The sequence below is a fragment of the Lepidochelys kempii genome, chromosome 6 (assembly GCF_965140265.1).
Source record: "Lepidochelys kempii isolate rLepKem1 chromosome 6, rLepKem1.hap2, whole genome shotgun sequence".
NCBI lineage: Eukaryota > Metazoa > Chordata > Testudines > Cheloniidae > Lepidochelys > Lepidochelys kempii.
Window position 1 is genome coordinate 39,391,294 of NC_133261.1, and position 15,145 is coordinate 39,406,438.

The 15,145-nt window shown below is 38.6% G+C and overlaps 1 protein-coding gene across 5 annotated transcripts in view; it reads left to right on the forward strand.

The window, feature by feature from the left end:
• Positions 1 to 12,278, forward strand: part of FAR1 (fatty acyl-CoA reductase 1) — a 66,990-nt gene extending 54,712 nt beyond the window's left edge. For 4 of the 5 annotated variants that reach the window (XM_073347685.1, XM_073347684.1, XM_073347686.1 and 1 more), the window contains 3 exons: positions 1,547 to 1,676; positions 8,446 to 8,573; positions 11,288 to 12,278. In XM_073347685.1, coding sequence (XP_073203786.1) covers positions 1,547 to 1,676; positions 8,446 to 8,573; positions 11,288 to 11,450 — 421 coding nt within the window. In that variant the 3' untranslated portion in view covers positions 11,451 to 12,278. Of the gene's footprint in view, positions 1 to 1,546; positions 1,677 to 8,445; positions 8,574 to 10,585; positions 11,267 to 11,287 lie in introns of those variants that run through there. The other variant, XM_073347688.1, reaches the window with a different exon arrangement.
• The last annotated feature ends 2,867 nt before the right edge of the window (positions 12,279 to 15,145 follow it).

A 15,145-nucleotide genomic window follows, 5' to 3' on the forward strand; every position in this document is an offset into this window, starting at 1 on the left:
GGCTGAACTCCCTTATACATTGATGTTGGCCATTGACCTCACTAAAGGGTGCATTCACATAGTTCAATGGAGTTTGCTTTGGTTGAGATTCCCTGACTCAACATCAAGGAGCGCCATATCCCACCTACAAGTATGAATGCTCAGAGGCAACTCTCAAAGAAGAGTTATCTGTAAGTGACCTTTGTTGCTCACTGTGAATGATCATTCAACTTTCTGAAGCAAATGTTATGGTCCAAAAGCAGTTTCATATTGGTGGTGGGTTTTGTTTCTTGTTCCTCTCCATCCCCTTGTTTACACTGATCAGTGTATTCAGTTATAAGGACCGGACTGGAAATGATTTATTTGGAGTCTGCAAAAGCAGGAAAGAAATGGGTCCTTTTGTGGGCTAGTAAGGTAAAGGATGTTGGGTTGTACAAGTGTCATTTGGAACCATATATAACTTGACTGACTAGCCTTGGCATTACAATACCAAGCAGAATTCGCCGTCCTGGCAAGATGGAGAACTTGCTTATTATGCACACTTCCATTCTGGGGAAAACTCACTGTTTCATGGATCCATGTTCAGATGTTCTGGTCAACAAGGAATTTGCCCAGATTGATTCTTATAATTGAATCCCACTGTACTCCTAATGTTATATTTTACAGAGTGGCTTAAGTTGGGCAATAAAGGATGATGGAATATTTCTGCATATTTGGGGCGATATTCTCCGGAGTGGCTGCTTTGCACTGCTCTGTAGGCATTGCCACCTAGGAAGGGATCGCCCCTCTGCAAGGGGGATGCTCCATGCCATAGAGACCTTGAACCACTCCCTATCCTGTGGCCAACAAAGTGGAGACAAAGAATGGCAGCAGGGCCAGGCCATCCATTTGCTATGTCAATCCTCTGCTACTTGAGGCTATTTCTAGCCGTAGTAGGGCTGCTCTAACTTGAGCCAGTTCCCCTGAACTCGAACTACCAGTAGATTTAGGGAAGTGCAAATATGATCTTTTATACCTTCTTTGCATACACATTCCTTCTCTTCTCTCTTCTCTTCCCCTTCTAGCCCCCCATCAGCCACACCATAGAATTTGGCTGTAAATACTTTCCATCGAGTTAAATTATTATGCATAAGAATAGATATTTTTATTATGAATAATAAGTCTTTTCAACCTGTTAGTGTTTTAGAATTTCAAGAAAAGCTAGTAGGAAGATGCTCTTCTAATATCTGTCGTCTTTTGTTATATTTCTTTTCTAAATACTTTGAAAGGTAGAACCATTAGAACACTATTTTAGGTTGCTGAAGCAAAATTTCGGATTGCAACAGCTGGCAAAGATTGGCTTTCTGGTACGTTTTAAAATAAAAATATAAAATGTGCAGGAATATTCTATTTATCTGTTAAAGGTAGTCATGCTTGGTGTGCTGGGTGATTCGGGAGTTGCTGTGTTGGTATTAATGCATTGTGTTATGGGGAAATTGAGATTGGTGGTTTGGATGGCATGGGTATGTTGGTTTTGGACATGTTTTTTTGCTATTGTAACCTGTAAATCCCTTTCCTTGGGCAATAGGATGATGAAAACTATAACCCGTCTTCACAAGGCCATGATGTTAATAGAATACTTTACAAGTAATTCTTGGATTTGGAACACTGAGAATGTCAATATGCTAATGAACCAACTAAGCCCTGAAGACAAAAAGGCAAGTAGTCTTTGTGTAACTTGCCTCCTATCAGTCATTTAAGGATTTAAAAGAACTGAATCTATTTACTTAAGACTGGGTAATGGAAGTTTAATTAAAATAAGTAATGTTTCTTTGTGATCCAGTTGGACCACCTATTTAAAAAAAAAAATCAAACTGGTAGCTTCACTATAACTGTCTAAGATTTTTGTGTACACCATGAATAAGGTAGGTGTGTGTGTTTTCAAAGATCATTTCACCTATCAGATTTTTTGCCCCGGTGTGGTAAGGTGTAATATGGATAAAGCAGTTTTTAAAATATTAGGCAGCAGCATAACTTCATAATTTTTTTTAAAAATAATGATGTCCTTTTCATATGAGGGGGGAGAAGCTATGCTTGCTGAAACAATGTATCAAAATGGCTTTCCCCCATTTTGATAGTAAAAAATGGCTCCATACTGTGATCTGTGAGAGTAGGACAATGCGTGATTATTGTGATGCTGGCAGACCAGGTACCAGTCTTTGCCCAAGCTTGAGGCCTCAGCTGAAGACTGACAAATTCACGATGAAAAACAACGTAGTTCCCCTATGTGTTAGCATAGTTAAGATGAGTACGGGATTTATAACTCTGTTTTGTATTTAGACTTCATGAAATGCTTGTAGGAAGCTGCATGTATTAATCTCACTTATCTCTGTAGTCCATGGTATAAAGTTATATTGCATGTTTGCATTGTAAACCTATGTAATTGTGTAGCTCACCAAACAGTAGAAGCAGCATTGATTAAGGTAAAATGCTCGTCCTGTAGACAGGATGGCCCTTTGAAGGCAAAGGATACATTGTGGAGCATTAAAGAACAGAGACTTTGACTGACTGCATTCCTAACTCCCTCCAGGAAGGAGAGGTCTGCACATGAACTTGTCCATAAGCTTTTATTTGCGGGTGAGGGCACATAAAAATTCCTGATAAGGAGCAACTGGATTTTTATGCTCTCTGGACTCTGGGAGTGGCAAAGATTCCTAAACATAAGCAAGAGATCCCCTGCTTCTTGGCATCAGTTAGCCCTAAAAGACATTCAGTGCTGACAGATTGCTACAACTCTCAAGCTTTTGGAACCACAGACTGTAACTCATTTGTGTATATATGTTTGTCTGCTTTAACTTGTAAATAACGCGCTCATTTTTTTTCCAAGTTAACAAATCCATAGTTAGTTTTACTGTAGGATTTGGCTACAAGTATTGTCTTTGGTGTGGGGTCTGATATACAAATTGACCCGGGGTAAATGACTGGTCTGTTGGGACTGGAAGACCCCTGAATCTTTTGTGATCTGTGGTGTATTGCAACCAACTGTCACTAAGTCCAGTATGTCTGGGTGGCAAGATAGACTGGAATGCCCAAGGCGACTGTCTGTGACTCCATGATAAGTGCTTTAGGAGGTCACATTTGTTACTGGGTTGGTGAATTCTCATTATAGAACATACCACCAATTTGGGGTGTCTGCTCTGCTTTTTAATACTCCACCCTGAGGTTGGCATGCATAATCATGAATCACTCCAGACAGTGTGACAATTGGTGTAGTGTTTGCAGGATTCACATGCCTCAGGTCATTTGGGCTTTTAGATCATAATGCCAGCGCTGTTAAAAGTTTAAATTTAATATTGAGAGTTTTTAAGAGTTAAAGATTAGTCATAATGAGTGAATCTCAGTCATATCATAGTCTTGACACAAAAGGCCTTGGAAAGTTATGTAAAAATAGGGGAATAGCCCATTAAAGCCTCAGATTAGGAACTGAGAGCTTGGCTCATAAGCTTTGACCGGGGTCCGAGGGCCCTGCTTCCCCAGACGCTGCAGGGGAACAGGCCCAATTGCAGTACCTGGCAGCCCAGGAAGTAACACGAGCAAGAGAGAATGATGGCAGAGCTGCTGATCAGGGATACCAGAGAAGCCGAGGAGGCTGAGGAGAGATCACACTGAAGACACATGGAACATGGCAGCAGTCAAAGCCAACAAACAGATTGAAGAGAGCCTACCGGAGACTCATGGAACAACAAGAGAGCTCACACATTGAAACTGAAAATACTGGTGCATTCTCAGCCAATGAATAGCTTCCCCCTCCTCCCCTCCGGCACCAGGGAGTAGGAGAGAATCTGCCTGACTTACAAAGAGATGGACTGTGTGGAAGAGTTCCTGTCTACCTTTTGAGAGATGTTATGGTATCTACAAGATCACAGAGGATAAGTGAATGCCTGTTCTCTTGACCAGATTAATCAGGAAAGCCAGAGAAGTTTTTAATGATATGGAGGAGGGTGATGCTAAGATGTATAAGAAAATCTTTTGAAAAGGTTTGATTACATCTGATTCCTGTCAGTTGCAATATAGAAATATTAAGATGTTTGACAATATCACTTGTTGAATATCTGCATAAAATGTGTAAATTTTACAAGAAAATGGATAATGGGGGCAGAGACTGAAGGCGATTATAAAAAACTCTTTGAACTGATAGCCCAGAAGCAATTGTTATGGGCGGTTATACGTGAGGTGAAGGCAGCCATCTGTGACAAAAAGCCTTGCATGGTTTTGGAGGCTGCAGAAATTGCTGATGAATATGTTCAATCAAGGGCTTATGGGGGGTGAAAATACCAGGGGAAGGGAAATTCTCCTGTCCCCCATGTTAAGAGGGAGAAGGGGTGTGGGAATAAACTTAACCCCAATTTTGATTTTAAAAAAAGACCAAAGGGAGCCCAAGTTTTAAATCCCCTTACCCTAAGGGAAGGTCGGTAGTCTATCATTTTGGGGCTCCCAGACATGTAAAATCAAATAGCCCAAAACGTAAGGTCATCCTACAATCCACACCCACAACCCCCACTGTGAGTGCCACTATCATTGGCCTGTATAAATGACTTGGCTCAATACATGCCTGTTCAGTCTAGTCCAAACAAATAAAAAAATTAAATCTGAGTCTAAAAACTGTTTTCTAACATGGATTAAATAAGTGATGTGGGTGAATGCCTCAGCTGAGCTTTAATATAGTTTTCAGACAAAAATAAATCCACAACCACATTATTTAGGGAAAACCATCCTGAAATCTGCTAGCAACAATAATATTTAAAGTACAGTCTTGCTTCTAGGGACGGGGCCTGGAAAAAGATCAGGCGTCACTCTTCTATTACAATCCCAGTCTTTTTCCAAAACAAGAAAATGTCTGAGAAGCAGCTCAGAGCAATCTTTGAGACAGCAGACATATGCTTGTTTACTCATTTCATACAAAGTACATAAATCCAGGAACAAAGAACAAGCTCCATGTTTATCAACGAACCTTGGTTGGTCTCTTTCAAGGGCTGTATTATATAGCAGTAATAAGGCTCTTGAACCAAAAGTCGGAAAGTGCAGTTAAAACTAAATAACTTTAATTGCCCCGTGTCTCTTCTGACACGGTTTCTTTGTTTAGTATGTGTCTGGGCCTTTTTGTTCTCACTAATGTGATTACATACACTCAGACTGCAGCAGAAGAAACAACCAGTTTCCATGTTTGTTCTCTAAGTTATGTCATAACCTAACTCAGTCTTCAGCACTGATGGAAAAAGTTATGCAAAGTTTCTTGTCTTCTTCCAGAGCTACCAAGTGGTTTTCAGATAGTGTGAAAGATGTTGCTAAAGCAGAAATATATGGTTTTTACCCGTAGAATGTCTTCTACAGCAAGGATACATTTGTGGAGTACATGTATCTTAAGTACGTGATGTAGCACTTTGTAAACTTGGTAAGATTCACTCTGAAAAAGCACCTCTAAGCCGGAGAGGCGATAAAAGTAATTATAATAATTTGCACTTTTTTTATTGAGTTTATCTAAGGAACTCCAAACATTTTTATTAAATGGTATCTAAACCTCATTTACCATCAACAGAAGTAGAATTATTTTATACTGGTTGGTGCTGAGCACCTACAACTCACCTTGGGCTGGTCTTCACTAGATGATTTCATAATGTTTGAATGGTATTATAAAGAGTTGAGTTCGCAGACAGGATGCTGAAAACTATTTATCCTGGTCAGTTGTGGCCAGCATTGTGGATGCTAATACAGTTCTTCACTAGAAGACCATCACATTTGAACAAGAATCTTATAGGTTCATATCCATAGTACCTAGGCATCAGCACAACTAATATATGTACCTAGATGGAAGCACTTTCATTGGTCAAAAATGTTTTATTTTGGTTTGGAGGCTTTGAACTGATGATTTCCTCCCCCATTTCTTTTTTCAACTAAAAATCGAGCTCTCTGTTCTTCTATTCCCTCCTCCCACCCATGCTCATTCTGGATGAAGGTGCACTAGAGCGTGTGCATGCAATCATAAATGAATGGTGAGGTGCAAAACCTGAAAGTTAATGAAAACAATTAGTAAAGAGCAAGATAAACATGCAGTGGGTAAAGCAATGTAAAATAAAAACAGTATTAAATTAACATTGATGTTATATAAAATATCCTGTGAATAATTGAGTGACACTAAATGAAAGTAACCTAGAAAAAGCAAATGATACAGACTAATGTTCCCAAAACCTATTTTAAAAGTTAAAATCATCCCAAAAGTCGGGGTAAAGTGTCTGTCTGAAATAACGAGCAAAACCTAGTGCAGCTACTTCTCTTCCATTAAACTAGAGATGTTGTGGTGTTCTGATTTTAAGTTTGAAGGCTGTGCAGATTTTAATGGGAGAGTGGACACACTGCACTTTATACTTTTCGATCAAACAGAACAGCCAGTTGGTATCTGTGTTTTCAAACTTAATCCCAGATCATCTTCCTTAAATAAGCAATTCTGGGTTGCTGGTCTCTTGTTCTGACCTTCAGGGGAATAAGAATATACTTTGGACTGCTGCAAAGCCACCAAATAGCCTTTGCCCTACAGAGAGGTGTCCTAAAATTGAAGAATGTGCACAAAGTAATTGTTGAACAATTTGAGAGTTAAATAATGGAATTTATTTCTTGATGTGAAATGAAAATAGGATTTAAAATGTTTTAAGATATTAAACTTGAATTTTGAGTGCTTTCGAGCATAATTCATATTGGCACTAGAAAGTTTTATTTCTAGATTGTTTGACAGTATATTTGCATTTTATATGCATGTCTTGAAATGTATGTTAATCTTCTCTATATTTTGAATATTTGAGTTAAGATAAATTGCTGGAGGAAGGAGGAGGAAAGAGGAGACTGTCTCCTCAGTTGTAGTGAGTTTATTTTTCCTGATATTTTCCAGTGATCCAAGTGAACTGTGAAGCTGCTTATTTTGTGAATTGGCAGCATGGATGCTCAGGAGTTAGCACAGGGCAAATTGGGCAAATTGTTGGCCTGAGGGCCACATCAGGGTGTGAAACTGTATGGAGGGCCGGGTAGGGAAGGCTGTGCATCCCCAAACAGCCTGGCCCCTGCGCCCTATCCGTTCCTTCCCAATTCCTGCCCCCTGACTGCCCCCCTCAGAACCTCTGACCCATCCGAACCCCTGCCCCTGACTGCCCCCCCCAGGACCCCCTGGCCCCGGCGCCCTTACCATCCCGCTCAGAGCAGCATGTCTGGGAGCTGCGCCGCCTGGCTGAGCCAGACACACTGCCACGCTGCCCTGCAGGAGCGCACAGGCCCGCTGCCCAGAACGCTGCCGGCGTGGCTGTGGGAGAGGGGGGAAAACAGGGGAGGGGCCGGGGGTTAGCCGGAGCTCAGAGGCCAGGCAGGACAGTTCTGTGGGCTGGATGTTGCCCGCAGGCCATAGTTTGCCCACCTCTGAGTTAGCATAAGTAATATCAACTTTATGAATCTGGTTAAATTATCAAGGACACTTTTTTTTCCAGCTTACAGAACTGTTTACTTGATTTTTGCCCTTGTCATGACCTCACTAGTTCTGTTATCGGAAATCTGTAGTATTTGTAAGTAAAAACCTCTAGAAAATTGTAGTGTGTTATAAGACTTGCCATGACTGCCATCACAGACTGTTCTGATATTAGGGAATCCAGAAATCCACACTGAAAAATTAAGTTCCTAAAGCTACCACAGTGATGAAGAAACTCTCTTAGGTGGTAACCACATAGAATACATACAGAATGTAAAGTCCTACAAGTCAAGTATGTTTTAAAAGAACTGCACAGGTGACATAGAAAATGGCTGAAGGACTAAAATAATAAAATCTTAGACCATTCAGTCTATTGCGGCATTAAATAATACTAAAGAATAACGTAAATGCCATCAATTTGAATACATACATTGAATACATGGAAAACCATAGTATAAATACCTAGGCCTCTTTAGATGGTTTGTCTACACTCGGGCTTACGGTGGTGTAGATGTGCAGGGTCCTAGAGCCCAGGCTGCAGCCTGAACGCCTGCATCACAATTAAACAACCCTTTAGCCTGAGCCCAAGTCAGCTGGCATGGGCCAGCCATGGGTTTTTATTTGCAATACAGACATACCCACCAACTCTGTAAGGCAAAGCAACATACTTCTAAGAAATTTTCCAGATGGGGAAAATGAGTCAGTCATTAGCTATCTCACTGAAAGTCACACATTAAGCCTGTGGTGAGGCCAGAAAAGAAAATCTAGATCTTTGGACTTTGGGGTGTGTTTTTCTTTCCTTTTCTTTTTTCTTTTTTTTTGTGAAAGCACAGGACACTTATTTCCTTGTAATTATTCTGTGATGAAGGTATCTGACCGTGACATGTCCATTTTTGTTCTTGCGTTATGAGACTGATGGGTAAAGTTAATGTAATGATTTTTTTTCTTAAAAGTTCTAACCATTAGGTTCTCTTTTTATGTAGGTGTTTAATTTTGATGTTCGACAGTTACACTGGGCAGAATACATGGAGAACTACTGTATGGGAACTAAGAAATATGTATTGAATGAGGAAATGTCAGGTCTCCCTGCAGCTAGGAAACATTTGAAGAAGTAGGTTTGCATTTCAGTTGTTCCTTAATATATTTCCCTTTCTGCGTATTGTTTTTCCTTTCCTTGTCTACCTCAGTCCCTTCTTGCCCTATGGCTTAATCATGCTTTATTAATATAATGTTATTGGAGTAAACTATTTCCCCTCTGACTGACAAAGTGATCAATCCATTCTTATCAGAGTTCGTTGTAACGCTTTGAAAGACTGGTTCTGTGTGGAAATGAAAGGGTCTGTCTTGTGTTCCCTCGCTTTGGAATAGAGGAGCCACTCTCTCAGTTGGTTCTGCTGTCTGCTGAGTCCTTCTGGTGTAGCTCCTCTTCTCTCCCTCCTAACTCTCCTGACATCGCCCCCGACCGCCCTATACAATGGGCAATGCATTGTTGCCATGAAACTGTTCTGTCCAGTTCAGTATTAGGAATGCTTCAGTCTGAGGTAGACTTTTCTAAATTAAACTTTCTTTCTGAGCTGAAAGAGTTTGGGGCTCTGGAGTTCAGGTCTGGTGTTCAGTCTGGACTGGGAGCCTGTTTAGCCATATACAGCCACCAGCTGCCTAGAGTTTGAAGGAATCTACTTCTTGAATCTAGGACTGATGTGGGGGGCTTAGCAGAGGATTGGCCCTTCAGATAAACTACTACTGCATAGAACTGTTTCCCCGGATGGAAGATGGATAGGCTTTCACAGTGTGGGAGTAAGAGAATGGCCTGGATTTAGTATCAATGGGGAGAGAGACATTTGGCTGACATGAAACAGTAACTGCACTGCGGAAGGTGGGCAAATACCAGCTTTGGAAAAAATGGCATGCAAAGCAATTTTGTTTCTCTTTCCTGAGTACCTGAACTTTGGCTGGGATCCTTTCTTCCATCTGCTTTCACAGTGCCAACTGGGTTACTGTCCAAATTCGGTAGTCCGTGAATTCTACCCCTTTCAATATGTAAATTCGTTAGGACTTCGTGAATGAGAGAGGTTGGCTTACTTTCTTTCTGAGTGGTCTGACCAATCTGCATGCAGAACATACCAGTTCTACACAGGTTGTAATCAGTAAAAACATTTTTACCTTTTCTGGAAGCATTTGTGGCCATTCAGGCAGAGAAGGGGAGGAGCAATGTGCTGCTTTGTCTTATCTCTAGTAAGATAAAGAAAAGACTGAGCTGCACAGCAAGAAGAGCCAGTTAAAGATCACCAGAGCTTTGTCTATTGGGGAGTTCTGCTGCCAGTTACGAAGGAAGAGTGAGAAGAGAACTTGGTGTCATCTAGTGCCTGGAAGCACAGTAATATAGTAGCTACAGTTATGGTGCTTAGATGAATTGGACACTACATGAAAATAAACAAAAAGCCACTAAATAACTTGCATTAAGGCAGCTTTGACTGTCTTCAGAATCTCTCATATTCAGATACTGAGCAACACTTGTTTATCACAAACTGTGAATGGCTTCCTTTGTCAGTAACTTTTCTTCTGTGTTACTATAGAGGTCCCATAGTATCTACATGTATAAAGTTGTGTTATAATCCCCACTGCTTTTTATATGTAAATCCTACACAGCTGATTATGAGAACATTTAAATATTTTTGACCTGATGCGACAGTGAGATGAGCTCTGGAAATTCATAAACTTAGTCTTCTTGATATGTAGATTTCAGTGCAATGTTTACAGTGCTTAGAAGTTGTAATAATCACAATGTCTTCTTTTATTATTATGTTTGGTGTGAAGAAGGATCTGTTTGGCCAACAGAGTAGTTTTAAAATTCACCAAGCAGTTTATCTAGCTTTGTAAAAAGGAGAATCAATTTAATTACTTGTGTCTACTGTAAGAACAGATCTCGCTCCAGTCAGGGAGCAAGAGAACACTTTTTGCGTGATACAAATAGTGTTATAACTTTTTTTGTAGAGGCTGCAAACAGGGAAACGATTCAGCTGGTCTAGAGAGTGAAGTACTATTGTGTCTATTTGGCTGCATTTTGTTTTTGAGCTATGTCTGCAATAGTCATACTAATTGTGCTTATTTTAAATAAAAAAGAAAAAAACTGAATGACGGCAGATTAGAGAAGCTACAAAGTCCTGTTACATGGTTCAGGGACACGATCTTGGATTCACACCTCTGAAGACTACCTATCTTCAGAGATGCATTACAAAGTAAATTAAATGTTTTTAAGCTTTTAAAATAGTCTGAGATCCTGTCTTCAAAAAGAGTAAGTCTAAAGTTGTAGGTGAGTTCTAGGGTTCCCATAGCTGAAAAACGCACTCCCTCCCCCCACCCCCCCAGCCAGTCAGTCAGTACTGTGTATCTTAAACCTGTTAAAGAAACGAATGGTGCATGTTCTGGAAACTAAGAATTAGTGTCCTTTCTAAAAATATATTGGAAAATGACCATGTGTTAGCTTTGAATTTGCTTGATAAATACCCTTCACTGTTGGCATATTACATTTCTGTTTATTCTGTAGTACAGTTTCTAACGCAGTTATATGGCTTTCCTCTCCATTCCTGCCAAGCCCCTTTCTCAATGATTAATCTGGTCCCAGTCCCCTGGGGTGACTGCAGATGAGCTGCTGCCCCTTCGTTCGGTTAATTTGGCCCACAGTGCAACTTGGGGTGTGAGAAATGTGGAATGCCTTAAATTCCATAATAAATTAGAGGTTGCACTTCTATAGCATCTTTCATCTGCAGAGCTCAGTGTTTTCTCAACACTTAAAACTTTTACATTTCTTTAATTCTTTCCTAGGTTAAGGAACATACGTTATGGCTTCAATACAGTCCTTGTGATCCTGATCTGGCGTATCTTTATTGCAAGATCACAAATGGCAAGAAACATCTGGTACTTCGTGGTTAGTCTGTGTTACAAGTTCCTCTCCTACTTTAGAGCATCCAGTACTATGAGATACTGAAGAGAAGAATTTTTAGCATTAGGACATCTATGCATATGGTGGTCTAACTGCACAAAGCCTGTAAAATGTACTTAGTCATCTCATCTTTTGTAAAAACATGAAATCATCTTAGACCTGGAGTGTGAAATATACAGTATAGTATATGTAATGTTTAATTGTGTATTCCATGAAAACTTAGAGAATAAAATAGTTGAATACTGGATCAAATTGGCATTAGACAAATGTGTTAGCATTACAAACAAAAATCTATCCACAGCAAGTTTAACTCTTTGGCCTGGGGAGAAACGTTTGGATCATTGACCAATATAACTGTGCAATTCTGGAATGCATTTGATTGAAATCTGCCTTAACAAGTAACTTCTGATTTTAATTTTTACTGTAAATAGGCACATTCAGTAAGAAGAACAAAATATTGACTCAGTTTGTAGACCTATTTATTTGAGACTCCTAGATTAGTGAGTTCTGTCCCGTTACAAGCCCATATGAGTGACGGTGGATCTTTGTAAATTACTGATAGCTTCTTATGTTGTTCTGTTCTTGACTTTTAGCACCTTTCCCTCACTTCCTTCCTCAAAGATTGTAAGGCTATGATGAAGACTCCTTCAGTAGAAGAATTGCATCACTCTTAATTGAAAGACTAGTTGTCTGATCTAGTCTTCAAAATGTGTACACACATTAATTCTGCCCTTAGATGCTGGCATGAAACTCCCATTAAAGTCAGTGAGAACCATTTGCATGTCGGAAAGCAGAATCAATCCTTTCCTTTTATTGAACAAAGAAATAAAAGGAAAGGAAATATGACAGTAAAAAGAACAGATGCAAGTTGAATTTCTTTGCACTAGATGATGGCTAGATCAGGAACACACAGGCAATGCATTAATAATTACACACCTAGTTCAAGATTAACCTCTTCAGAGGAATTTCCATATCCTTTGCTACTATTTATATCATTCGTAGAATATTTTTTAAGCTCTGGCTGGCTAAGACAAATTGTATATTCTCTGTCACATACCTTGCTAAACCATTTTTATCTATCTTCAAGAATCATGATCTCAACAAAATTCTCTTACTATGTGAAGGATTGAAGTTAATGTACTTGCAAAAAACACATCAAAAATGATCCAACACAAACTTGCATTTCACTGGGGAGGTAGGGAGAAGACGAATCCTGCACATCTTAAATAAATTAAGAATTTTTTAAGTTTACAATATTTTGTAGCAAACTCTTGGCCAAAATTGAAGATATCTATTTTTCTGCATGTCTATTTTGATTTAGCAGGATAAATACATATTGAATAACTGCAAGAAACAGCTGAATTCTATTTTAATGTAACACTTAATGAATTTCCCTTTATATCTCAATTGCCTACAATTCTATTTTGAAACATTTTTAACATTGCTTTTATTTGACACACCTACACACCTACATGGTATGTTCTCATTAAAATGATCAGTTTGTGCTGTACTTAAATCCAGTATGTGTTTTTGAATATGCCTGGAAAGGTAAATTTTAAATTAATCATACAAAAATTACATAAAACATGTATACATATTTGGTTTCTTGTCCCATTTGAAGTAAGTGTGCAATGAGCTTATTTTTCTGTTCTTGTGAAAAGCTAACTTTAAAGGAAAACACTTTATTTCATGTGAGTGTATATCCAGTTTTGGAAAGAACAGCTTCCTTTGTTGAAGCTAAATACTCTGTAATAAGTACTGAAAACCTTGCTTCCTTTTAAAGAATATTTTGTGTGAATATTCTTTACAGTGATACAAAACTATAATGGTTTCGGACCACACCATGACGTGTGAGAGACCTCCGACAGTGGTTGAAAGTACAATAAATTGTGGCTTTTGTGATTCGAAGTGTTACACTTAACTGTAATATCCCTGATGTATTTGTCATAGCTGCCTCCCTGTACATCTTCTGTTATTGGACTTGAAAATATACTGTTAATGAAATGTAGATTTTCTGCAGAAGGTGTCTGGAATCCGATGACCCACTTTTTCCATTCTTGGTATGTGAGTGAACTTGGAAAGAGGCCCAAATGTATCAAGATTGTGAAATTAATAGTTAAACAGCTTTTTCTCTCTGTAACCATAACTTGTTTTTTACATAGTTCCTTTAATGATGATTCCTTTAAACTGAGCAACTGAGAACTGTGAAGCCACTGAGCTGATTTTCTTGTTCATAACACTCTTTAAAGGAATCTCTGCTATTGAATGAATAAATTACTGAAGTAACTGCATCATTTTGAGCATAAGGATCTCTAATCTTTCCCATGTAAACTTAACCATTTAAAAACCCCAAGCTTTTCTTTACAATTGAGACTGTTAGTTGTGGATTACTATTTTTGTTTCATACACAAACTCATCAGTCACCCTGTTTAATTCATGATAGTGACTTACCACATTAAGTACATTTATTTTGTCATTCCACATGACTCAGCCATTAAAATTGTATCTGAAGGCCCTTTTTTTCCATACAGGACACTTGGGGTTTTTTTTTGTTTTTTTTTTCCATATTAATGTTTGCAGTTTTCTGTTTCCAGAACTATAAATATTAATGAGAACATACTGAATCTATATTTTGATACTGTAAGGTTAATGTGTTCTGTAACTCACTAAATAACAGTGAAATCTGACATGTTAAGTAGGAGGAAGAGCAGTCTGAAAACCGATGGTCATTAAACAGGTATACCGGTATTTAAAATATGGGACCAAGGGAAAAGTGCTTTTTCCTATAATGGGATTTTCTGTCATAGGAACAGATACTCTAAAAGAAATGTTAAATCTGTAAGCTTTTATAAGACGTAAATAGAAACATTGGGTGCCTTTGTTTGTAAACCAAAAATAAACAAATCCCTTAAATATGCTGTTTATAATATTTATTGCATCTTTACATATACTGAATTTCTCAAGTTTTGAGTTAAATTGTGTGGAATACTTAATTGAAAATAGTATTTACAGAATTCAAGGTTATACTATCTTAATAAGCTCTTTGTAGTTACATGTGCATTTTTGTGTTTTCTTACCCTTACCAGCTAGACTTTCTGTATCTCTAGTACTGCTCTTCTTATTTAAGAGGACCAAACACAGTCTAAGATTTTTATGAGGTATTGCTAAAGTGCATAGCTAGGAATATTTGGTTATATTGAAGTTTGTTACTCATTATAACCATCTCTTTGTTGGTAATGTCAATTTCTGTATATCTGAGTGCACGAATATTTCCTTTTTCAGGTAAAAGGGGTGAAGGTTAGGAGGAAAATGTACTTAAAGATGAAACCTAAGGAAATACTAGTTAACACCACCAGTTTATCCCAACCAAATGTGCAGTACATTGTGGCTTTGCAGTAAGCTGCAGGCTTTAAGTTTGCATGAGTGAATTGCAATCACTGTACCACAGTCAGAAAGCCTGGAACTTTTGAGGAGAATGCAGGAGGAAGTGCCGTTAGCTTTGTACAAAAACAGTATTCATAACTCACCAGGGCTAAGGCACAACATTCATGCCTGTTTTCACTTGCCCTTTGAAAGACTACGCTGATAAGCATGATAGGTTGGATTTGTTAGTTAATTTTTGACACACACACACTTCTAATGTCTAAGACTCAGATATTGGAACAAAGATGCAAAAGGAAATATTGGTACTGCAGGAAACTATAAAAAATATACCAAATTTGATAACCTTTTTTCATAAA